Genomic DNA, 25,311 nt, shown 5'->3' with positions numbered 1-25,311 from the left:
TAGTTCAGTTAGAACTGTAATGTTTAAGCTTTAAACTGTTTACCTTCACACTATCAGCTTTCTTTAAACTATGCAACCACCATGTTTACCCTAGCTACACCTTAGTAACTATATCTACATTATCTACTGTATCTATACATTTTTGCATTTTCATGCACTCGTAATTTCCCTGGAATTACATTCTCTAGTTCAAATTAACTCTCTCTCTCTCTCTCTCTCTCTCTCTCTCGCTCTCTCTCTCTCTATCTCTCTCTCAGACTCAGTAAGTGTGGCATCTCAGATGAAGGTTATGTTTGTCTGGCTCTGGCTCTGATGTTAAACCCCTCCTGTGTAAATGAACTGGATGTGAGCAACAATCATCCTGGAGAATCAGCACAGAAACTGTTATCTGCTACACTAGAGGATCCTCACCGTAAAGTTGAAGCACTTAAGTATGTACTCTAGAGAACAGGAAACATCAAGTTTGTAGTCTGGATTGATTGATTGATTGATTGATTGATTGATTGATTCTTACATTCACACAAGTGGATGGAGGACACATGAAATTGCATTCAGTAGTCTAACTCCTACTGTATCATCTATATACAGAACAGAACATTTGATTGCCAGACTTAAACAAAAAAACAACTCTACTTTTGAATAAACAAATGCACTTACTACTGTATTGTCAGAACACTTAAATGATCAAGTAACTACAGTATGTGACCTGTTACTGTCACTGCAGAAGGACTGGTCCTCACTACAGGTAACAAATGAATCATGAATCAATCAATAATCAGCCAATCTAAATGCACCATCAACTACACTGGTATCATTTTATGTGCATTTCACAAAATGTTGTCAATTTGATTCAAAGTAACCTTGCGTAATATGTTGAGTTCTTCTGTCATAATTATGTCAAATGTTGTTGCAGATTTGCTGACTGTAAACTCACAAATAAATCCTGTGAGATTGTTACTTCAGTTCTACAATCACCAAACTCCCTGCTTCAGCTGGACTTGAGTCACAATGATCTGGGGGATTCTGGAGTTCAGCTTCTCTCCAAAGGACTGTCCAGTTTTAACTGCAAAATACACACATTGAGGTGAGTATACATGTTATCATCTTACATTTCTTGATTAGGGAGAGGAATCATGACAATATAACATCAACTGATACTGAGTGAAGTGCCATATTTTTAATTCTGTTCAAACAAGCATCTTGCTTAAGCATATTGCAAGCGTGTGTAGTCCAACTCTTGAGCATGACTGTGATTTGCTATTAGGCCAGAGGTGCCAGTGTGTTTTATAAGGTTCCTGAACAATTATTTAGAGCATTGTATTTTATTGAAATGTTAATGATGTTATTAGTTTTCACTCTGTCTCTCTCTCTCTCTCACACACACACACACACACACACACACACACACATATAATGTATTATATTACTGTTAATAATAATAATAATAATAATAATAATAATAGTAGTAATAATGGCTATCCTTGAAGTCCACTGTCCAACAATGTCACATATATGTACTGAATTAAGGTTTTGCTTGTGACGTTTTGGTCATGTGATTCTTTGTTTAATCGCCGACTGGTAGTCAACCTATAGCCTAGTCAACGCAATGAACCTTTGTAGGCTAGCCTAACTTTTTCATACATGAATTTGATTAACAGGCTAGATTTGGCAAGCAGCCTTAGCACACTGCTGCCTCATGGAACAGGCACAACAAGCCGGCACCTCGATTTTAGACACATAATGAGTCCAAAAGATGTCTCCTCTTCTCCACGAGATATTTGTAACCGTAGTAACTACAATAGGCCTATGTGTAACATAATGCAACACCGCTGTATGTCTACGGCTCTGACTACCACGCTGACTTAGGGCCGCTCGACTATGGTAAAAGTCATTATCACAATTATTTTGTTCAATATTGAGATCACGATTATTAGACATGATTACTCAGTGATTTTGGAACTATCATCCATATTCAAAATGTACATTTTTCAAATGTTTTCATTGAATTTTAAATATAATCCAACAGGGAAAAATGCATGTCAAAAGATAATGCACACGACAACTTGAGACAAAAGGAGAGCATTTAATGAAACTGAATGTTGCAAAATAATAATTATATTTTGATTATGCTATTTTCAGAATTGTTTGAAGTCATAATCACGATAATTTTGATTAATTGCACAGCCCTACGCTGACTACCACACCAGTTGTAAACAAACGGTCACATGACGTACGTAGATGCAAAACCTTAATAGGAGATGTTTCTTTCAGTTCAATAAAAAAAGTGTTTAAGGAGGAGTGTGCTATTTCAATACTTCACATCATTGTCATCATATTAACCCTCCCCCCATTCTCTCTCTCTATCTCTCTCTCTCTCTCTCTCTCTCCCCTTCTCTCTCTCTCTCTCTCTCTCAGGCTCTCTGATTGTCTCATCTCAGAGAAGGGTTGTGGTTTTCTAGCTTCAGCTCTGACTTCAAACCCCTCCCATCTAAGAGAGCTGGATCTGAGCTACAATCATCTTGGAGAATCAGGACTGAAGCTGTTATCTGCTAGACTGGAGGATCCTGTCTGTAAACTGGAGATACTTAAGTATGTTCAGAAAGAAACCCCAGTGCTGTACATTTAGAAATTGTCTTGATTGTAGAGACCTTAGTTATTTCTTCATACCGAGTGAAGTGGAACACCTCTCAGATTCCAGGCTGTGAGATTAACAGAAAGACAGGGAGGTGAGCAGAGGAACAGGGAGCTGTTTATTCCCAGGAGGAAAAAGAATACTATTTTCTGATTGTGTGACGGGGGGGCTATTAATTCTGTATATCAGGACACTTATGAAGTAGATCAAAATGTAATGAAGTTAAATATCCATTAGACCTATTTTCACTGTCAGTAACCAAAGAAAGTAGTTCAACAACCAATCATTAATTCAGGGTTCTCAACAAGTGGTCAGTGACCCACAGGTGAGCTGTGAAGGCGTTGCTGGTGGTCCCTGATCATGCATTAAATAATGGAGTTTCACTGCTGGAAAGTGCATCCGTTATTCAGAGGGAGTCCTCAGGTTTCTCACTAACTCTAATCTAAGTACAGGACTGGCAGTGTCGGGGCTTCATGATTGTCTCCCTCCGAGAAAGAAAAACAGCTATCTTGACATCTGTGAAATGGTACATGCGTGTGACATTTTGTTTTCCTTACAGAACTGACCCCGCTTTAGCCCATGCTTTAGACAGAGCACGACCACGTTTGCTGAGATGTAAGTTCCTAATATCATTCACATTCACATGTTTTAGCTTGCACATGTGTATGGGTCTGTAATAACAATGTGAGTGTGTGCATGTGTTTGGTAGGGTGAGGGGGTGTGTGTGTGTGTGTGTGTGTGTGTTGGTATGGTGTGTACAAGTGTGTGTCAGTGTGTGTGTGTGTGGGGGGGTATCTATGTATGTATGTGTGTGCAGCTGTGTGTATGGTGCTTGTGTGTGTGGGGGGGAGGGGGTCTGTGTGTGTGTGTGTAGTACAGTATGTGCTGGTAGGTTGAGTAGGTTTGTAAGTTTGTTTTGGTTGGCTTGAATAGAGCTCGACAGTCCCGCCCCTCCTCCGAGAGAGCTTAGATTCCGGATGTAAGTTTCTCATTAATTCTCCCATTGACGTCTGGAAAAATCTGTATGTAAAGAGTTTTAGACCATGCCTTAGGCTAAACAGCTACGGCGTGACTTATACAACAAATCATTTTGAGCAAAAAAAAAACTATCAGAAAAACGAAGAAAGGGCAAAGGTACAAGACTGTGTACATATTTTAAATTCCGAGTTAAAGAACTCAAATCCCGTGATGCTTTGCAAACGTACACACATTTCCAACGTTTGCAGCCTAACGATAGTTTAACATGGTTCCATATTAATCTGAGAAAAGAAGATGATTACTTCCTACCGTTTCCATTGAGTAAATTCAACCTTCAAGATGAGAAACACGTTCTTTTTCTGAAGAGCACACATTGGTTCTGACTGCCCTGCAGCCATTTAAGTTTTGAAGTTCCAGCGAGACGATAGGTGCGTTAAAAGTTGAGCCAGTTTGTTTGGGATTGCCATGGCAACGGCGATCTCTACCAATCAAAGGCTCTGTTTTCACCAGTTTTACACGTTAGGGTGTTGGGTAGTGTAGTACTCTCTTGTTTTTTTCTCAACACAAGGTTGATGGCCCATTAACTTTTGCCATCTATATGAGCAGGTACAATCACTTAGTCACACTGTAGCTGGTTTTAAGTCTACCATGGATGGTTACGATTTTATGGCTTATTCTCCAGTTGTCAATGGAAAAATTGTATTGGATTCTTACATCCGGAATCGGCTGTGGGCGGGACTGTCGAGCTCTGTGTGTGTATGTGTGTGTGTGTGTGTGTGTGTGTGTGTGTGTGTGTGTGTAGGGTGAGCAGGAGTGTGTATAATTACTAGTGTTGACACGTTGTGTGTGTGTGTGTGTGTGTGTGTGTAGGGTGAGCAGGAGTGTGTATAATTACTTGTGTTGATGGTGTGTGTGTGTGTGTGTGTGTGTGTGTGTGTGTGTGTGTGTGTGTGTGTGTGTGTGTGTGTGTGTGTGTGTGTGTGTGTTGGTAGGGTGAGTAGGTGTGTGTGTGTGCGTGTGTGTGTTTGTGTGCTGTTAGGTTGAGTAGGTGTGTGTGTGTGTGTGTGTGTTCTCCAGTTCTCTCCTCTTGTCTGCAGATGCTGAGTGACGAGTGTGTGTAGCTGCGTGTGTGTTTTGATGTGGTGTATGTGTGTGTGTGTGTGTGTGTGTTGTGTGTGTTTGTGTGTGTGTGTATGTGTGTGTGTTCTCATGTTCTCTCCTCTTGTCTGCAGATGCCTGTGATCTCACACTGGACCCCAACACAGCAAGCAGATATCTCTCTCTCTCTGAGGGGAACAGAAAGGTGACACATGTGGATGAGTTGCAGTCGTATCCTAAACACCCAGAGAGATTTGACTACTGGGATCAGGTGTTGTGTAGAGAGGGTCTGACTGGACGCTGCTACTGGGAGGCTGAGTGGAGTGGAGGAGCTCGTATATCTGTGGCCTATAAAAGCATCAAGAGGAAAGGGAGGGGTGTTGACGTCATAATGGGACAGAATGCCAAGTCCTGGAGTCTGCTCTGCTCTCATTACAGTTACTCTGTCTGGCACAATAATGAACAGACTGACATACCTGCCCCCTCCTCCGGCTCCAGAAGAGTAGGAGTGCACCTGGACTGGCCGGCCGGCACTCTGGCCTTCTACAGCGTCTCCTCTGATACACTCACCCACCTGCACACGTTCCACTCCACATTCACTGAGCCCCTCTGTCCAGGGTTTAGGTATTATGGTGATTATGGCTCCTCAGTGTCCCTGTGCCAGATCACATGAGCTCCTCCTCCAGCAGGTACATCCACCTGTCACCCTTTCTCTCAATCCTCAGTCTCTTTCCCCCTCTCCTCTCTTTCTCTCTCTCTCTCCCTCTCTCTTTCTCTCTTTCCCCTCCCTCAGTCTCTACTTCCCCTCCCTTCTCTCTCTCATTCCCCTCCCTTTCTCTCTCCCTCTCTGTCCTCTCTTCCTCTCTCTACTAGTGCTGGGCGGTATACCGGTTCACACCGAATACCGGTGTATATTTTCGTTATGATATGAATTTTTAATATACCGCCATACCGGTGTATTTGATTACACTGTGGGCGGAATGCTGCGTCGCGCGTCATTGTTTCAGACGGGACCCTTTTCAGTGTTGCGCTTCTAAACACGCATGGAGAAAGTAAACAGTGGAGCCTGTAGCACAAGACACCTCACGTTCTCCCTTTAACCCTATGAGCCCGACGGACGCAAAGTGCGTCAAAAAACGCACACATTTTCTTTGTTACATTGCTCCGCTATTATTAGTCACAGCGAGATGAAACTTATATTGCAGGAAAGAGCAGAACCGGGGCTTTCCAACGATACTAGACACTTGTCTGTACGATCAAGTATGAAAATAAAATAAAATGATGAAGTTAAATCAAAGTATATCATATTTACAGTCTATATTGCTCTGCATTCACCGGCGCATCCCGAACTCTTGCTTAAATTACTCGCGGACCACGCATCGCACAGACATGACACGCATATCAAATGAAAGAGGAGAAGCAGAGCTTTGCATTGATACCAAATACATCGATCATTTCGTATGATAAAATCAGACGAAGTTACAAACAAATAATAATGTCATATAGCTTTGGCTACCTTTACTCTCGTTTGATTTCCTCGTGAAATCGCGATCAAAAAGATTTGGCACGCATGTCAGATGAAAGAGGAGAGCTAGAGCTATCCACAGATACCAAATACAACCTTCTAGGCCATAAAACAGACGAAGTGACAGCAAAATAATAACTTCATTTAGCTCCACTTACCTCGTGTTTTTGTGTGGAATAGCCTATGTTCATAATCCAATGTTATCATGTGTTTCTCCATGACAAGTCACGTTCATAACACGGTTTTGAGATCCTAGCACACTCCTGTATGGTATCCAATTCAAGACTCATATTGCATCCAAATTTGTTTGACAAATAAACACTTTTTGCCTTTACTTTGTTCATTGCAATGCGGTAAAACAAATATTATAGAGAATCATCATCTGTGCACGTCATGTGTGCTACCGCAAACAAGTCATGTCAGATCAGCTAGTGTCACAAATATGGAGTGCAAAAAGTGCCAAAAAGTATTTTTTTCATCACTAAATAAAAATTGCCATTTATTTCTGGAAGGCACACACCACATATTTCTGTAAGTTGCTCAGCCCCAAAGTATACCTCCACCATGGTTCTTATATTGCCGTGTTCAGGACAGTCAGGCCTACATAACCATGTAAGTTTTGTCGAGATGTGAGCTTGCTGTGGTGAGATACACATCAAAATATAAGAATTTGTATAGTACGCTTTTCAACTTTTTATTATTTAAAAATCTAAATCAAATCAATGCAAGTATTTATACATTACATTGTGGCAGATCTGGATAGCCTAGACTGTGCTGAAAAAAACAATATGTAGCATGTGTGAATGGCACTTACAATGACCAGGATAAATGCTTCTAACTAGAGGTAGTGAAAATGCTCTAAAAACACCTTAGGGCTCATAGGGTTAATAATGATGCAGAAGGCTTATTTGTTCCTTTGCTAAGGGATTTATTTACGGGTGTTGCACAGAATACCTTAAATTGTTCCCCTAGTTAAAGAAAAGCGTTACTGGTCTTAATAACCTACATTGAAAGGGATTTTCCAGTAGGCAAAAAAAAAAGATTGTTCACCGCTGTAACTAGCTAGCTGGCAAGTAGGCGAACCCACCGAACACAGGAAAGCTTTATGATCTTATAATTCATCTTACCTTAATAACATTCGCTGAAATTATCTAAATAGAAAGTAAAGCATGTTACAGACATGAACTGAACAATACTAGCTGGTTAGTTAGTCATGATCTTGACTGTCATCAGTGCACTGAAACGAACTTTTGTGTTTACATTTTGCTTAGCGAACCGTAACTTGATAGGCTAACAAGACATCCACGTGAATTCTGTAAACGTTAGCCTACCACTAATGTTATGTGTAGAGCACACAATAACAGCACGGCATGATTTTGATGGGCCTATTTGACAGAGTAGGCATATTAGCGGAGCAGTCTCTTCACTTAGTCACACTTGCTTTATATTTCCTTTTTATATTTACTTGAAAACAGTGTACTTGGGCTTGAACTAGTATTGCACTACTTTTTGTGTAGGTTTGTGCAATTTGCATAGTAAAAGTTCTGTATTTTGACTGCAATTGCCCATTAGAATCATGAGTGCCTCTTTGTAAACAGCATCATGGCCATACAACCTGTAATACTACTACTAGTGTGGAATTATTCTACAATATTCACTCATCATGACAGTAAAATAGGCCATCCTAAGTCAATCTACTGCAGTAATTCCTTGGTCAACCCATAGAAAATGTTGCGAACACCTGATTATGCAAGGAAAAAAAATACCGTCATATACCGTGAAACCGTCAGAATTTTGAAAAATACCGTGATATACATTTTTGGCCATACCGCCCAGCACTACTCTCTACTCCCTCTTTTTCTCCCTTTCTCCTCTTCATCTCTTTCTGATCCTTCATTCTTTCTCTGTCTCCTCTCCCCGTCCTACTCCTCCTCCTCCTGTTTTCTCCCTTTTCCCTCTTCTGCTTCTCTTTGTGTGTGTGTGTGTGTGTGTGTGTGTGTGTGTGTGTGTGTGTGTGTGTGTGTGTGTGTGTGTGTGTGTGTGTATGAAACTGCCAAAATTCAAACATGAATTCATCAACACAAGACACTGCGCAACATTCCGCAGTAACCACGTAACCGTAGCAACATGCATTGTGATGTAAGCACCCGGTGCTTGATCTGTGGCCCTGGCAGTTGAGCATGCTGCAGGAACACCTGCTGATAATGCTGATAATGTTTTCTTCATATTTTGCGTTTTTCCTAAAATGAATGTGTAAATTAAAAAAAAAAATCAGCAACACAACCTCATGTGTTGTTCTCCCTAAAGTTTAGTTATTTGCTGAATCTCTTTGAAAATTATTTCTATACAGTATGTTTTGACACAGAACTAAAGAACATGCTTGTTTTTCAAATATGTAAATAAAATGTGTTTTTACTTTAAAATGTATGAATAAAGATTGTGAAAGGACATGTGATGAATCTGTTGTCATTTTCTTTGTTTCATTGTTTTCTGTAACATAACAAGATATAATGTCTAAACACATTTTCAGCTTTACACACATTTTGCAATGCAAAATGGCACTTTTTAATGCAAAATGGCACTTTTTGCATGCACTGAACACGGTTTTCTGCATGAGACACAAAACTCTGACATAAAGTCACATGTTTGCAGTTTCAAAACAATGCCATCCAAGATAACACACATGAGCTAATTGACCAATACGTGTGCCACCTAGCCAAACACCTCAATGCTTAATTTATAACACTTCCATCAGGTAGTAAGCACTATGAAAAGACCACAGGTAAGGTAAGGCATGGCAACTTTATTTATATAGCACATTTTGTCCAGCAGAGCAACCCAATGTGCTTTACAAAGAGAAAAACAATACAGTGAAACATTTGAACAACGAGCACCTTTTTTACAACAAAAATGGAAGACATTGCAGGGAGAGAGAAGAGGGAGAGGGAGAGTGAGAATGAGAGGGGAAGGGAGTCCAATACAGTAAATATACTTGCTGTGCATATGTTGCACTGACTTGTTTGGTGAAAAGAAAGTTTGAACAGCATGCATCTGTATCTGCAAATATTCATGTGCACGTAAAGAACTTCATGCAATTTAAACTATTTTAGTATTATGGCAAAGCATACTAAAGATAAGAGTGTTTTTCATTATGACCAACAGTGTGTATTTGGTTAGACACAAATCTTGTGAATGAAGTGTGTGCCATGTGGTGCAAAAGTTTGATTTTGGTAACGTTATATGCAGTTTTGGTTGCAGTGCTTCATTTTGCTAGGTAGATTATAGGTATTTTGCAATTTTTTTTTTTTTTTTTTTTTTTTTTTGTGTTCATTCAAAGTTCATTCAAGTTCATTCAAGTTCAGAACAATCATTCATTTATAAACACATTTTCAGTTTTTCTTTTTTTTCCCCCACTTGTGATTATTTCAAAACAGACATAAGAAAACGGTACATAGAAAAAATAAATAAAATAATTAATTAATAAATAAGAAAATTAAAGTAAATAAAAACCACACACACACTGTTTCATGTACTCCACCCCACCCACCCTTTTGACCCTTCTTTTTGCTCCCATCTGCAGGTCTACATCCATCCATCCTCACAAACCCCACATTCACTCCCCCACTCACATCAGCACACATTCATCCATCCAACCATATATCCACACCCACCAACTTTCATCCACCTAAATACCCACACTTTGCGACATTCATCCATCCACGCATTTTGCAATTTGGGGTGTGGTTTTGTAAATTGTGTGTGAATTTTCAAAATTGTGTGCGAGTTTTCAAAATTGTGTTTTAGCGATAGGAAAAAACTGTAATGCCAACACTGCAACTCATTCCTTGTCTTACACTGCCATCTAGTGGGGGTGATATGCAATAACATGAATAATACTGAATGATGTATTGAGGGGGGGAGATTATGGGCATATATCACACTCACACAACTGATTTGTTAAAGCAGTTAAGTAAGAAATAAAATAAAATAAATATAATAAATAAAATAAAATATAATAAAATATATATCTGTCTAGCTAAATTGGAGGAGACAATATTACTAGGTCACCAATTGTCCATATTTTAACCACTACGACCACTAAGTATAGTTAAAAATGGTATCAAAAGGTATCTGTACGATATTGAATTTCAGAAGTTAGTGTTTACTACTTGTTGAAGCCATTTCTATGGAATTAATATTTATTATTTTGTAATACCTAAGAAAACCTGTGTTGGATGTAAACAGTTCATCAGTGATTCAGAATAGTGTAATTTGATTGGCTGTTAGATGAAGTATAAAAATATAGAACTCCGTGAAACAGTCAGAAGCTGCTGGACTTTAGAGCAACACAGTCTTTTGACCCACACTACACTACGCAGAACAATAGCACAGTGAATTTATGAAAAGTAAATACTCTATGTTTTTTATGCTGTATGATTTCATTTGAGTATAAATAAACAGACGAACGAAGAATTTTGGATTCAAGACTTTTATTTTTTGACGTTTTGTGTTGAGTACAAAAGAACTTTGAGGTCCTAAGCTAGTGAGTGAGCTTGCTGCACTTTATTGTAGAGTGCAGAGTGAAGCATATTACCATAACATTACCCACTTATTACTGATCTGTAATGTAAAGTGCTACTATTATTACTACTGTAGAGTGCAGAGTGGAGCATATATAAAGTGGCTTTACCTGCTGCAGGTGAGCTCATATATATTTATATGCATAAATAACGCATATAAAGTGGCTTTACGTGCTGCAGGTACACTCGTATATATAGTTATAAATAACGCATAAATAAAGTGGCTTTACCTGCTGCAGGTGAGCTCGTATATAAATAACACATATATAAAGTGGCTTTACCTGCTGCAGGTGCGCTCGTATAAATAACGCATATATAAAGTGGCTTTATGTGCTGTAGGTGCGCTCGTATATATATTTATAAATAACGCATAAATAAAGTGGCTTTACCTGCTGCAGGTGAGCTCGTATATAAATAACGCATATATAAAGTGGCTTTACCTGCTGCAGATGCGCTCGTATATATGTATAAATAACGCATATATAAAGTGGCTGTACCTGCTGCAGGTGCCCTCGTATATATTTATAAATAACGCATATATAAAGTGGCTTTACCTGCTGCAGGTGCGCTCGTACATATATTTATATATATTTAAATAAAGCATATATAAAGTGGCTTTATATAAATAAATAACGCATATATAAAGTGGCTTTACCTGCTGCAGGTGCGCTCGTACATATATTTATATATATTTAAATAGCATATATAAAGTGGCTTTATATAAATAAATAACGCATATATAAAGTGGCTGTACCTGCTGCAGGTGCCCTCGTAGGTGTGCCACCTGTGCCCGCGTCTCCTCCTCGCTCTTCACGTCGAACTGGCGCCGGCCCTTCCCGAAGGCGGAGGACTTCACCTGCGCTCACATGAGGCCCGCGTTCTCCTTGAGCTCGAAGCCTCGCTCCGCCAGCACGTAGTCGCCGCTCGACAGCCGCTCCAGGATCCCGCTGGCCTCCGCCACCTGCAGCGTTACCGTGACGACAGGGGGTACAGTTAGCTCTAATCCCATAATAACAGCATGAGGATGGGAGCACAGCTATCTTTAATCCCATATCAACGCCATGAGGATGGGAGCACAGTTATCTTTAATCCCATATCAACGCCATGAGGATGGGAGAACAGCTATCTTTAATCCCATATCAACGCCATGAGGAAGGGAGCACAGTTATCTTTAATCCCATATCAACGCCATGAGGATGGGAGAACAGTTATCTAATCCCATATTAACACACCAGTGTGATGGAGGAGCAGCATATGAAACACAACTGAGATGTACACAATTGAAGTCTCATAGACAGACTGAAGTTGCTCATTGTATACTGCACTATCGACTGCTGCAGATATCAAAGTTCTATAGACTAAAGTGGATTATCCTGATTTCGATTGATGAATAAAGTTAGTCTGAAGTGTGTCCATGTCGGTTGACAGATAAATAAAGTTATATGGCCAGATTGAAGAGGCTACTTGTATCCAAGTGTGCCAATCTACCTCCTTGTCGGTGGCCCGTGTCTTGGATCAGTAAAGTCGATTGATGAATAAGGACAGACTGAAGTGTGATTAAGTTGATCAATAAATAAAGTCAGACTGTAGTGTGTCAATCTACCTGCATGTCGGTGGCCTGTATCTTGGATCAATAAAGTTGACTGATAAACAAAATTATAGACGGACTGAAAAGGCTACTTGCATCGTGGATAAATAAAGTTGACTGATAAGTTAAGTTTGACCAAAAAGTGATAAAGTCCACTGATCAATAGTCCAACTGAAGTGATCGACCTGCATGTCGGTGGCACGTATGTTGGATAAATAAAGTCGATTGATAAATAAATTCAGTTCGACCGATGTGATCTACCTGCATGTCGGTGGCCCGTATGTTGGATAAATAAAGTCAGACGGAAGCGTGCCAATCTACCTGCATGTGGGTGGCCCGTATCTTGGATCAATAAAGTCGATTGATGAATAAAGTCAGACGGAAGTGTGCCAATCTACCTGCATGTGGGTGGCCTGTATCTTGGATAAATAAAGTTCAAGTGAAGCGTATCACTAATAAAGTCAGACGGAAGCGTATCAATCTACCTGCATGTGGGTGGCCCGTATGTTGGATCAATAAAGTCGATTGATGAATAACGTCAGACGGAAGCGTGCCAATCTACCTGCATGTGGGTGGCCTGTATCTTGGATCAATAAAGTCGATTGATGAATAAAGTCAGACGGAAGCGTGCCAATCTACCTACATGTGGGTGGCCCGTATCTTCGATCAATAAAGTCGATTGATGAATAAAGTCAGACGGAAGCGTGCCAATCTACCTGCATGTGGGTGGCCTGTATCTTGGATCAATAAAGTCGATTGTTGAATAAAGTCAGACGGAAGCGTGCCAATCTACCTGCATGTGGGTGGCCTGTATCTTGGATCAATAAAGTCGATTGATGAATAAAGTCAGACGGAAGCGTATTACTCTACCTGCATGTCGGTGGCCCGTATGTTGGATAAATAAAGTTCAACTGAAGCGTATCACTAATAAAGTCAGACGGAAGCGTATCAATCTACCTGCATGTGGGTGGCCTGTATCTTGGATCAATAAAGTCGATTGTTGAATAAAGTCAGACTGAAGCGTATCAATCTACCTGCATGTGGGTGGCCTGTATCTTGGATCAATAAAGTCGATTGATGAATAAAGTCAGACGGAACGGAAGCGTGCCAATCTACCTGCATGTGGGTGGCCTGTATCTTGGATCAATAAAGTCGATTGATGAATAAAGTCAGACGGAAGCGTGCCAATCTACCTGCATGTGGGTGGCCTGTATCTTGGATCAATAGAGTCGATTGTTGAATAAAGTCAGACGGAAGCGTGCCAATCTACCTGCATGTGGGTGGCCTGTATCTTGGATCAATAGAGTCGATTGTTGAATAAAGTCAGACGGAAGCGTGCCAATCTACCTGCATGTTGGTGGCCTGTATGTTGGATAAATAAAGTCAGACGGAAGCGTATTACTCTACCTGCATGTGGGTGGCCCGTATCTTGGATCAATAAAGTCGATTGATGAATAAAGTCAGACTGAAGCGTGCCAATCTACCTGCATGTGGGTGGCCTGTATCTTGGATCAATAAAGTCGATTGATGAATAAAGTCAGACGGAAGCGTGCCAATCTACCTGCATGTGGGTGGCCTGTATCTTGGATCAATAGAGTCGATTGTTGAATAAAGTCAGACGGAAGCGTGCCAATCTACCTGCATGTGGGTGGCCTGTATCTTGGATCAATAGAGTCGATTGTTGAATAAAGTCAGACGGAAGCGTGCCAATCTACCTGCATGTGGGTGGCCTGTATCTTGGATCAATAAAGTCGATTGATGAATAAAGTCAGACGGAAGCGTATCAATCTACCTGCATGTGGGTGGCCCGTATCTTGGATCAATAAAGTCGATTGATGAATAAAGTCGGACGGAAGCGTGCCAATCTACCTGCATGTGGGTGGCCCGTATCTTGGATCAATAAAGTCGATTGATCAATAAAGTCAGACGGAAGCGTATCACTAATAACGTCAGACGGAAGCGTGCCAATCTACCTGCATGTCGGTGGCCTGTATCTTGGATCAATAAAGTCGATTGATAAATAAAGTCAGACGGAAGCGTGCCAATCTACCTGCATGTCGTTGGCGCGCCCCCCCACGGCGGGCGAGATGAAGGCGATGGCGCCCTGCGGCGTGATGGCGAGCAGGTACTTCATGGTGTAGGTGTGGCGCTGGCTGGAGTAGGTCTGCTCGCGGCCCGTGGCGCTGTTGGGCCTCTGGATGGGCACCTCCAGGCAGTCCAGCAGCAGCAGCGCGGCGCGGCCCGCCCCCAGGGACGAGGCCCACTCCACGGGCACGCCGGCCAGGAGGCTGCCCCGGTCGGGCAGCGCCACCAGCGGGCCCAGCTGGGCGTAAAGCGCCCGCACCGTCGCCCGGAACGTCCGCGCCACCGTCTCCGGGGTGACGCCGAACAGGTGCGACAGGTGGCCCACGGGCAAGTCGAGACGCAGACGCATCAGCGTCAGGAGAAGCTTCTGGAAGGGCGAGAGACGGGTCGTGGAGGTCGTATCCGTGGCGGAGGCGCGGTGGTCCTCGTCGTCGTCGTCGTCGGAGGAGGCGGAGTCGTAGACGCGGTGGTAGTAGCTGCGTCGTCGCCGGCGGTCGGCCTCGTCGTCGGGCAGGTGGGGCAGGATGTGCTGCAGGACGCCCATGAGCACGGCGAAGCACTGCAGCCCCGTGTAGTAGCGCACCTGCAAGTCAAGCCAATAGCAAGCCTCTTTATATGTAGAATAGCCAATCAGAAACAAGCTTGTTGCATTGTCAGGGGGGAGCAGCCAATAGCAAGTCTCTTTATATGTAGAATAGCCAATCAGAAACAAGCTTGTTGCATTGTCAGGGAGGAGCAGCCAATAGCAAGACAAGTCAAGTTTCTTTGTATAGCGCATTTCATACACAGAGGTCATTCAATGTGCTTTACATGAACAAAACCAAACAGTAATAGCAGATAAAATCATAGATGGGCAAAGAGTAATTTAAAAAAAGATCATAATAAAACATAAAAAGAGAGCATAAAAAAATCAAGGTAAAATCATTTAAAAATAAAGAATAATTAACAAGAAAACATAAAAGACTAAAACCAAACATATAGCAGATAAAAGCATAGATGGACAACGGGTAATTAAAACAGATCATAATAAAACAAAAAAGTAAGCATAAATCAAGGTAGAATCATGTAAAACTAAATAAATAAATAATAATAATAAAAAGATCACACCTTCTCGTCGTCCTCCTCCAGGGAGAGCTCGTCGTAGCGACGGCGCTCCAGCTCGTAGCGCAGCTCCTGGTTCTCCGCCAGCAGCCGGTTGATCTGGTCCCGCCGCACCGAGCAGAACTCGCACTCCTCCGACCCCGACCCAGAACCGGAACCGGACCGCTTCGCCCGCTTCCACTCCGGCTCCCCGCCGCCGTTCTGATTGTCCTGGCTGGGCTCCTGTAGCTGGTCTCCGTCTTCGCCAGGGGTGGTGGTGGTGGCGTCGCTGGGCTCGTCGTCCTGCTTCAGGTGCAGGTGTGGCGTCCAGTCGGGGTCGTCCTCAAGCATCTCATTGGCTGGCTGACCTGAGCGCAGACACACACCACAGAACATCAACATGGACATCGCCAGGGGTTACAAAAAGACATCCCAGTGGAGTTACAAACAAACAGAATAGATTTAAAGCTTAAGATCTTCAGCCAAATGTTTAAATTATGTGGATCAACATACTGACAGGTTATACGGCTTATTGTGGTTCAGTGATTTTAAGGAACAATGATTTCCCTTTTTTTTTTATGGGAGGGGCAACATTAAAGTTGTCATAGTTTGATGCAGATAGGATACACTCTCAAAAATAGGGGTACGGTTGGGGTACATTTTCGTTCTTTCAAGTACAAATTTGACCCTGTACCTTGTATTGGTACTAATAGGTACCATTTCGGGTACATACATAATGTACCTTTTCACCAAGGGACCATATTGTACCTATGGGTACAAAAAGCCCATGGACTGTCACTCAGAAGTTGATAGGGGAGGAGATTCGGGAGCAACCGTTACTTTTTCGTCTCACTCAAAGTAATGGAGCAGTTTTCAGCAGAGGAGCTTGGTGTGGGGAAACGTGCTGTGGTGCTGGCATAATCTTTGTGGAACAGGAGGCAACGCTATTCAGAGGTAAGATGTAGTTGCAATTTATCGAAATTCAGTTTGTAAATATTGAATACTGTTAACGGAATCAAATTGAATACATGTGAATACATTTCAATTATACCACCTTAAATTTTCACTGGGGTCGTACCCTTAAAGTACAGATTAGTACCTTTTAAGGCTGCTATGCTGTAATGATATATACAGGTACATTTCGGTCATTGCAGGTACACAAGTGTACCTTGATGGGTACAAATGGCTAGGGTACCAAACAGTACCTGCATTAGGGGTACATTATTGTACTTCAAAAGGGTACTGCCCCAGCGACAAGCATTTGTACCGATTTAGGTACACACTGGTACTTCCATTTCTGATAGGATAGAGCCCTCTGACACGCCCACCAAAACGAGAGGCCTACCTGAAATGCACATTGTTGCACACTGTTGCGACCAAACATGTCGTCCAAATCCGAAATCATAGAACAATTTGTTTTTTAAGATTGCTCTTGGAAAAGCCAGTTTTTTGGGCTATTTGCTTTGAAGGCTAGAGTAGACACTCAACTCAGCCCTCAGTTCTAAACAACAAGGCGGTCCTACGGCATTAACCAATCAAGACTCCAGCTAAATGACTGACATGCCTGCCTACCTCTTATTTTGCGCGCATGCGGTAGACTGAATGGGCGGATATGTGGCGGAAATCAACTTCCAAAACATGCGTGAAGTGTTTTCACAGTTTGTGCACAAACATGGTTGGATAATGATACATACTTACCAGCTCACAACAAGCTCAACGATATAGAACGTAATGAAACAAAGACACTAGTTTGCTGAATTTAGATACACATGTAGCCGATTTTGCAGGGCTAAACTCACCAGACTCGAAATGCCGCGAGCACACCTTCACCGATACGGGGATTTTGTCGAAAGTTAAGTCGGAGCGTTCCACCGCGGCTATCCACGCCATGCGACGCCTCTTTGTTATGTCCGAGAGTTGGGTCCCTCCGGTCTGCTTCCACGCCGGGAAGCGGTAGAAAGATAACCCGTTGTCCAGTTTCTTGCCCTGGTGGTCGTGGGATGTAGCCTTGCAGCTTATAACGCAGCATTGATTGCCTCCCATTGCGACTCCGACATACAAAATCTTAGCGTTGAAGAAACGTTTTAACAATTTAGTAAAACTTGCAACTTTGTTCCAGCAAACCAACTGGCTCTGCGAGCCACAGGAAATATGGCGGGTCGTTCAGGTGGTAACGTAACGTGATGTCACATCCTTTTCCCCCCAGGAATGCCTCATGAATTCCAAGAGGGCAAGTCGCAAGGCAAGAGTGGCAGTTTGAAGAACTTCCCCAAAATGCCCATTTTCCAAGTGAAAAACGTGGGTTGGCTACATTGGCCAAAATAGTGCTCTGTAGATAGAAGACGTATGCAATTCGAGAAAGGCCAAATATGTCATTGGCAGCAAAAAGGAGCAAATCCAACAAAATATTTGCATTAGGCCTCATTGAAATCCATGAAGGGAATGCTCAATTTGGACACTTAACCAGAGTGTGTCGTTCATCTCAAACACTCTTGGTGTGAAATTGACATGCCTGATGTTCAAAGAGGCCTACTGCACTTTCATGAGCACACAGCATCTGCCAAGAAACGATGTTCAGACTGCGACTGTTTCAGAGCTGTGGATCAGTGTCCATTCTGCCTTATGGGAGGGAATTAAAAAGAGAACATCTGCCTCCTACAGTTCAGTTATGACCTACTCTACTCCCGCCGTTTTCCCATTCCACTCACTGCTGCTTACATGTTATCCCAAGCAGCAAAACACATTATTTGAACCAAAACAAACGTTTTATTTAGGTTGTATTTTGGTTTCAAATAAAACAAACGTGCATAGTGCCTATAGGCTACTGTGTCCTGGAATATTCCATTCATCATATAATGCCTCATGTCAGACGGCCCTCTCTATTGTGGAGAAAATTAATGCCAATACTGATAAAAACAAATAAATAATAATAAAAAAGACACAAGCTGCAGTGATTAGTTGATTGATCAATTAGTTGCATCAACTAAATGAATTGTCAACAATTAGGATCATTTTCTTTAAGTCATTGTTTAAAGAGAAAAATCAGAGATTTTCTGATGTGAATGTTTTAAATAGTGAACTGCTGATCAGTGGGGTGTCCTACGAAGCTCGATTAGTGGCTTAGCGAGGTATGTTGCGCTCAAAACCAGGGTATGCTGTCATACGAAAGTGGATTTGTTTTAGCGTCGCTGTATCACCATGGTATCTTATGCTCGCAACCAAACCTGCTCGGGAGCGGGTTATGTGCTTAGTTATAGCTCAAATCGTGAAATATCACCGCCCTCTGACCAATTCTAACCAATCCATTATCTTGAACAACGAAGTTATCTCACGTGTGCTAATCTGTCATACTTTGAACAGGTTCGGCCCCGCCTTTGCAAACATTTTGAATCTCGAAGGCGCTTTTAAAGGAGAATTCCGGTGTGAAATTGAGCTTAACTGTACCGAAACATGTTAAGGTGTACTCACACGTGTTTTAGACGCACTTTCACTCACCCCCAGCATTCCGAACTCCTCAGTTTTCAGCCTAGCTTACAGTAGGCTTGAATCTATTAGATTGGGCATTACGTAGCCTATGCAGCTAAATCGCTATTTTTAAACCATTAAAAAGGTTCCAAGTAACTCCACACTGCATTGGCTGACTTCTGAGGGTCCTGACATTTAAAACGAGATACTTAAAACTTTGGAAGTGCACAGGAAGTTTATTAAAAAAGACTGTTTATTCAAGCAGTACCTTCATAGAATCTCTCCGCTGGGCGCCATCTTGTGGTGATGTCGCGATAAGTCGACTGACGAGCACAAACGAACAGGAAAGACAGGGGGACATATTGCAAACATTTTGAGCTTTGTTACTCATCATGCTCATGTAGACAGTATAACTATATATTTCCTATGGAATTACTTTAGCAATATGTTCCCCTGTCCTTCCTGTTCGTTCGTGCTCGTCAGTCGGCTTAACGCGACTTGATTCCAAGATGGCGCCCAGCGGAGAGATTCTATGAAGGCACTGCTTGTAAACAGTCTTTTTTAAATAAACTTCCTGTGCATTTCCAAAGTTCTCAGTGTCTCGTTTTAAATGTCAGGACCCTCAGAAGTCTACCAATGCAGTGTGGAGTTACTTGGAAGCGTTTTAATGGTTTAAAAATAGCGATTTAGCTGCATAGGCTACGTAATGCCCAATCTAATAGATTCAAGCCTACTGTAAGCTAGGCTGAAAACGGAGGAGTTCGGAATGCTGGGGGTGAGTGAAAGTGCGTCTAAAACACGTGTGAGTACACCTTAACATGTTTCGGTACAGTTAAGCTCAATTTCACACCGGAATTCTCCTTTAACTATGTTGTGCGTGCAAATATGTCACTACTATGGACATGCATGCCATACAACATCTGATGACCATCGACTTTTTGATGTTATAGGTTAGACACTAAAAAATACCACCCTAGATTTCGCTACCGCTCATAAATGCGGAAGTAATCGTTTTTAAACCTAGGCTGTCTTGTGCGTCTCCACGTTTCCCGATTGGTCAAAATCACCCCAACCACGAGAACGCGCACAGATCTGAGCTGAAAGCCTAGTTTGACAAATTTATCACATACCTGCTGTCGTAGGATCACTTAACTTAATACCCGAGTTGAGGCTTTGTGCAGCCTCGATATGTCTAGATAACCTAGATTTGTCTAACTTGCTTCGTAGGACACCCCACAGGACAAAACAAGACAGGTTGTGTTTTGGGCTTTGGGAAAGAGTGATACATTGTTCACCATTGTCTTACAGTACATTCAAACAAATAAATGTATCAAGAAAATCGACAGATTAAATCATTGGTTGCAACCCCAACACTGGATAGCCTACTATGGACACCCATGCAAACAATCTCAAGTGATATTATGCATCTTAACCCAAAACAAGACTTGGAAGACATTTAGCTCAAATAAATAAATATGCTGTCAACCGGCTACATTCAAATCCCCAGCTACAATCAGATAGGCCTACATTGATGAGCAAAAAAACAAACCGAAATCCAGTGTGATGTTCTGCTGTTTAGCCTACATGCCAATTAAATGTAAACAAATGAAGGAAATATTCAAGTAAGTCAACACCAGAAGCCATTACACAAACCTCAACAACACACTGCACAATCTTGGGAGTGATTTCTGTGCACGAATTGTACACAAGTGTATACACTCCCCGACCACTTCATTAGGAACAATTTTGATTTTCAATTAATTCCACTTATAGAAAGAAAAGACTGAAAGAAAAACGTAGGCCTAAATGAGTAATCAGTCAAGTATGGTTGATATTCTGACAGCTGCCTCAGGTAAATACTGCTCATTTCCCCCCAGTTAATCAGCTCATTTTTTCTTGGCAGTTTCATATTGGCATGTGCCTGGCTGAACTTGGAAATTAACAAGTGCCCCAAAACACTCGAATTTGAACTTGAATTTTAAAAACAGGAAGATGTGTGACCTTCAAAAAGTCGCACAAATAAACTAATGGAGCATTTTTAGCAAATGTAATCACCATCATGGGATCAACATGAAATATATAACCACTTTTTGAATGGCCCATGAGTGAATAATGAACATAAGTCTTAAATGCATAGGCCTACTGTTTCACCGTAATGGCAGATATCAGCAACATTGCCAACTACAGTAATCAGGATGAGAAAATAGCTTTTCGTAGATTTATGGTGAATATTTTAAACATTTAAATGCATACTGTTTCACCATAATGCCAGATATCAGCAAAAGCAAATTGTAGGCTACAGCCTATTACTGTAGGCCTATATGGGAGTACATTTTACACCCATTTTGAATCAGCAACAAGCAAAACATTCTTCTACTCCTTGCTTGCATAGAACCACAATCAAGAAAGCCTGAATCGTTTATAGGCTACTTCACTATCAACAAAGTGCAAATATTTTGAGTAACAATTAAAGCCAACTGCTCTGATATTGCCTCTCTCTCGCGCGCAAGATGCGTTCTAGTGGAGTAGCTGGAGTGGAAGCCGACTCCGGGTCCCGTCGGGTTCGGGCAAAGAACTTCAGCTCGCATCCAAACAACAGTTGGGCATAGGCCTATGGAATAATTTATGTTTGAAATAATATATTATATTTTGTATATTGGTAGGGTAGATATACGGCTCCAGTAGGGTGCTGAAGAGTGAACCTAGTGACAAACAAGGAAACTGCATGCCAGTAGGCTAGGCTATACGGGGACGGAAGTGACTTTTGTGAAAGCGAAAGTAGCCTAAACAGTCCAACTCTGCGTCTGTAGCCTACGTTTGTCGTGTATCGAGAGCACACCGTTTGTTGCCTAAGGTAAGAAACACACTATTTAATGTGTTCCTGTTATCATTAACTTTGGGGTTTTGGTATGTGGAATATTTTTAATAAAAAAATAAGAATTTCGTTGACGTTGTTTAAGAAAAATGTTTTCGACGGAGATTTCCGCCTTCAGGGTAGGCCTAGGCATAGACATAGAACGTCTATGGGCCTAGGCCTTAAACCCTGACAGATTATTAATAAACTTATGCTAACATCAAATAAAAGCCTATAGGCTACTGAATAAATCATATTTTTAAATTTAATTTCATTGTAGGCCTACAATATCAAGTTAAGGGCCAAAGTATGGAATCAAGCGCAAAATCGTCGTGCATGACTGGCTAGCTATGGGCGCTAGCCTATGGCCAGCAAGGGATAGGTTTGCATAATATAGGACATAGGTTTGGGATGACAAAAGTGTCCATATCAATACTTTAGCCAAGTCATTCGTATTACAGATCGTTTTGTTGTGAAGTCGTAGCCATTCTGATGTTGGTATCCTCTGCTGTGTGGATCCTCATAAAAGGCCTATTCGGACGGGATTAGTTTTATGGGGTGACATCAGGTAAAGTAATAATTACCAGGTAATGAAGTCCCGTTCGGACGCACCATGTCAGTAAACATAACGGAGTAGGCCTATGTTGGTGACATTACAGACACTTTTACCTTCCGTAAAACGGTCCGGAGAAATTACCTTAGGTAGCCTAAAGGCCTAATCGGACGGGATTAGTTTTATGGGGGGACGTAGAGTAATGCAGGTTTACCATATGACCTCTGTAATATAAATGTCCAATTCGGACGGGACTAGACATCTCTGTCATTTTACCTGACATGGGAGGAGTAACTACGTTTACGTTCTGCCGTCACATCTTCGTCGCCGTGCACGTGATACTTTGCGTCAGATACGTGCGGCATTTTCAGATTTGAAAGACTACACAAGTTGGTTAAACTAGCAAACGTTAGCTTTATGTTATGCCATAAGTAGTTTGAAATGGCTAACAATATAAAGCTATTAGGCAAACTAGCTAACGTCCTATTAGGAGCTGCACAGCATGTTATGTTTTCATTCAGACTATGGTGGAATTGTTTTCAAATCAGGATGTGACGAAATATTACAGACATCTTTACAGAGGGTCGCGTTCGCACGGGATTAATATTACCTAAGGTAATTTCTCTGGACCGTTTTACGGAAGGTAAAAGTGTCTGTAAATGTCACCGACATACTCCGTTATGTTTACTGACATGGCGCGTCCGGACGGGACTACATTACCTGGTAATTATTACTTTACCTGATGTCACCCCATAAAACTAATCCCGTCCGAATAGGCCTTAATAAGCCGCCTTCACATTGGCACTCCGTAATTCGCAGTGCTCCCCCGTCGGACGTCGGACTTGACCGTTGGAAGTGTCGGAGGCTTTTCGAGTTTGGGAGTAAAATGTACAATAGTGCTATTTTATTTCTAAATTAATTATCTAACTGCCCTAATAGTGTTAAGAGACCATGTAAGACAGTGACATGACAAAAAACTTCGTTTGGAAATAATTATTTATTTTACATCAACCGTTCATTTTATTTTATTAATCCCGTGCGAACGCGACCCTCTGTAAAGATGTCACATTTCGTCACATCCTGATTTGAAAACAATTCCACCATAGTCTGAATGAAAACATAACATGCTTTGCAGCTCCTAATTGGACGTTAGCTAGTTTGCCTAATAGCTTGATATTGTTAGCCATTTCAAACTACTTATGGCATAACATAAAGCTAACGTTTGCTAGTTTAACCAACTTGTGTAGTCTTTAGGCCTATTCGGACGGGATTAGTTTTATGGGGGGACGTACAGTAATGCAGATTTATCATATGACCTCTGTAATATAAATGTCCAATTCGGACGGGACTAGACATCTCTGTCATTTTACTTGACATGGGAGGAGTAACTACGTTTACGTTCTGCCGTCACATCTTCGTCGCTGTGCACGTGATACTTTGCGTCAGGTACGTGCGGCATTTTCAGATTTGAAAGACTACAAATTGGTTAAACTAGCAAACGTTAGCTTTATGTTATGCCATAAGTAGTTTGAAATGGCTAACAATATCAAGCTAATAGGCAAACTAGCTAACGTCCTATTAGGAGCTACACAGCATGTCATGTTTTCATTCAGACTATGGTGGAATTGTTTTCCAATCAGGATGTGACGAAATATTACAGACATCTTTACAGAGGGTCGCGTTCGCACGGGATTAATATTACCTAAGGTAATTTCTCCGGACCGTTTTACGGAAGGTAAAAGTGTCTGTAAATGTCACCGACATACTCCGTTATGTTTACTGACATGGCGCGTCCGGACGGGACTACATTACCTGGTAGTTATTACTTTACCTGATGTCACCCCATAAAACTAATCCCGTCCGAATAGGCCTTTTCAAATCTGAAAATGCCGCACGTACCTGACGCAAAGTAGGCTATCACGTGCACGGCGACGAAGATGTGACGGCAGAACGTAAACGTAGTTACTCCCATGTCAGGTAAAATGACAGAGATGTCTAGTCCCGTCCGGATTGGACATTTATATTACAGAGGTAATATGATAAACCTGCATTAGGCTACTCTACGTCCCCCCATAAAACTAATCCCGTCCGAATAGGCCTAAAGTGTAGCCTAGGACTTTAGATGTGCTGTCATTTGATTGGATGAAACCGAAGGGGAGTTATCTGACACCTCATCATGAGAGTGTGAGTGCATAGGCCTCGTGTCGCGTTGCAGATACAGCAGCACATTTTGCCCCTTTTTTAGTGAGTTGTGGATCAGCTATGTCACTAACAAATAAAAGAGATGGTTGTAGTAACCCATGAACTATATTATATATGAAGCGTTCAGAGGCAAAAGCCTAAACTTCACCTCCGTCAAAAAATATATAACAATAGTGAGTGAATGTTCTTCACACATAGGCCTACTGTAGGCTAGCCTACTGTAGTAGCCTAGCCTATAAGTTAATCAAACCATTTCACTTCATAGGCTACCCGCTACACTTTCTACTTGGTGGTTTGACATTTCAATTTGTAGGCAATTTGTGTGACACACACATATATATTTGGTGTGACACACACACATATATATATATATTTAAATATCTGTAATAATCAAAATTGGTTGTGAAACAATTTGTGAAAAGTCACTGAAAGGAAAAAATATCTCTTTAAGCATGTTGTCATGGTGGCTACACCATAACAGCCTACCCTCTGAACTCTTGAATAAATCATTGCACTATTTCACATTCCTGTTGCGGTGACTGTTCATGTTGTTGTACTTCATTTATCTTATATTTGTTCTGTTTCTTCATCTTGTCAGAGTGCTAAAGCAAAGATAGCGGTTCATGTTTAGCTACAGCTATAATCTACAGTATGTGGTGACACATATGAAA

At 41.6% G+C, this 25,311-nt stretch overlaps 3 protein-coding genes across 3 annotated transcripts in view; 2 read left to right on the top strand and 1 right to left on the bottom strand.

The window, feature by feature from the left end:
- The window catches only part of LOC134080306 (NACHT, LRR and PYD domains-containing protein 12-like), a 32,170-nt gene extending 23,887 nt beyond the window's left edge, over positions 1–8,283 (top strand). The window contains exons 9-13 of the mRNA XM_062536706.1: positions 258–431; positions 914–1,084; positions 2,416–2,589; positions 3,192–3,247; positions 4,843–8,283. Coding sequence (XP_062392690.1) covers positions 258–431; positions 914–1,084; positions 2,416–2,589; positions 3,192–3,247; positions 4,843–5,381 — 1,114 coding nt within the window. The 3' untranslated portion in view covers positions 5,382–8,283. The remainder of the gene's footprint in view (positions 1–257; positions 432–913; positions 1,085–2,415; positions 2,590–3,191; positions 3,248–4,842) is intronic.
- LOC134094356 (uncharacterized) lies at positions 983–17,716 on the bottom strand. The gene is made up of 5 exons (XM_062547888.1): positions 17,366–17,716; positions 15,594–15,934; positions 14,452–15,069; positions 11,568–11,774; positions 983–1,063 (listed from the first exon to the last, which is right to left on the bottom strand). The coding sequence occupies exons 1-4, from the start codon at positions 17,607–17,609 to the stop codon at positions 11,676–11,678; spliced, it is 1,302 nt and encodes a 433-aa protein (XP_062403872.1). The 5' UTR covers positions 17,610–17,716; the 3' UTR covers positions 983–1,063; positions 11,568–11,675.
- Positions 17,717–21,847: 4,131 nt separating this feature from the next.
- The window catches only part of LOC134080745 (NACHT, LRR and PYD domains-containing protein 12-like), an 83,421-nt gene continuing 79,957 nt past the window's right edge, over positions 21,848–25,311 (top strand). The window contains exon 1 of the mRNA XM_062537375.1: positions 21,848–21,885. The gene's annotated coding sequence lies outside the window, so the exon portion shown is untranslated. The remainder of the gene's footprint in view (positions 21,886–25,311) is intronic.

This window comes from Sardina pilchardus, chromosome 1, assembly GCF_963854185.1.
Source record: "Sardina pilchardus chromosome 1, fSarPil1.1, whole genome shotgun sequence".
Lineage (NCBI taxonomy): Eukaryota > Metazoa > Chordata > Actinopteri > Clupeiformes > Clupeidae > Sardina > Sardina pilchardus.
The sequence above is the reverse complement of the archived record's forward strand: the minus strand, read 5'-3'. Positions and strand labels throughout refer to the sequence as shown.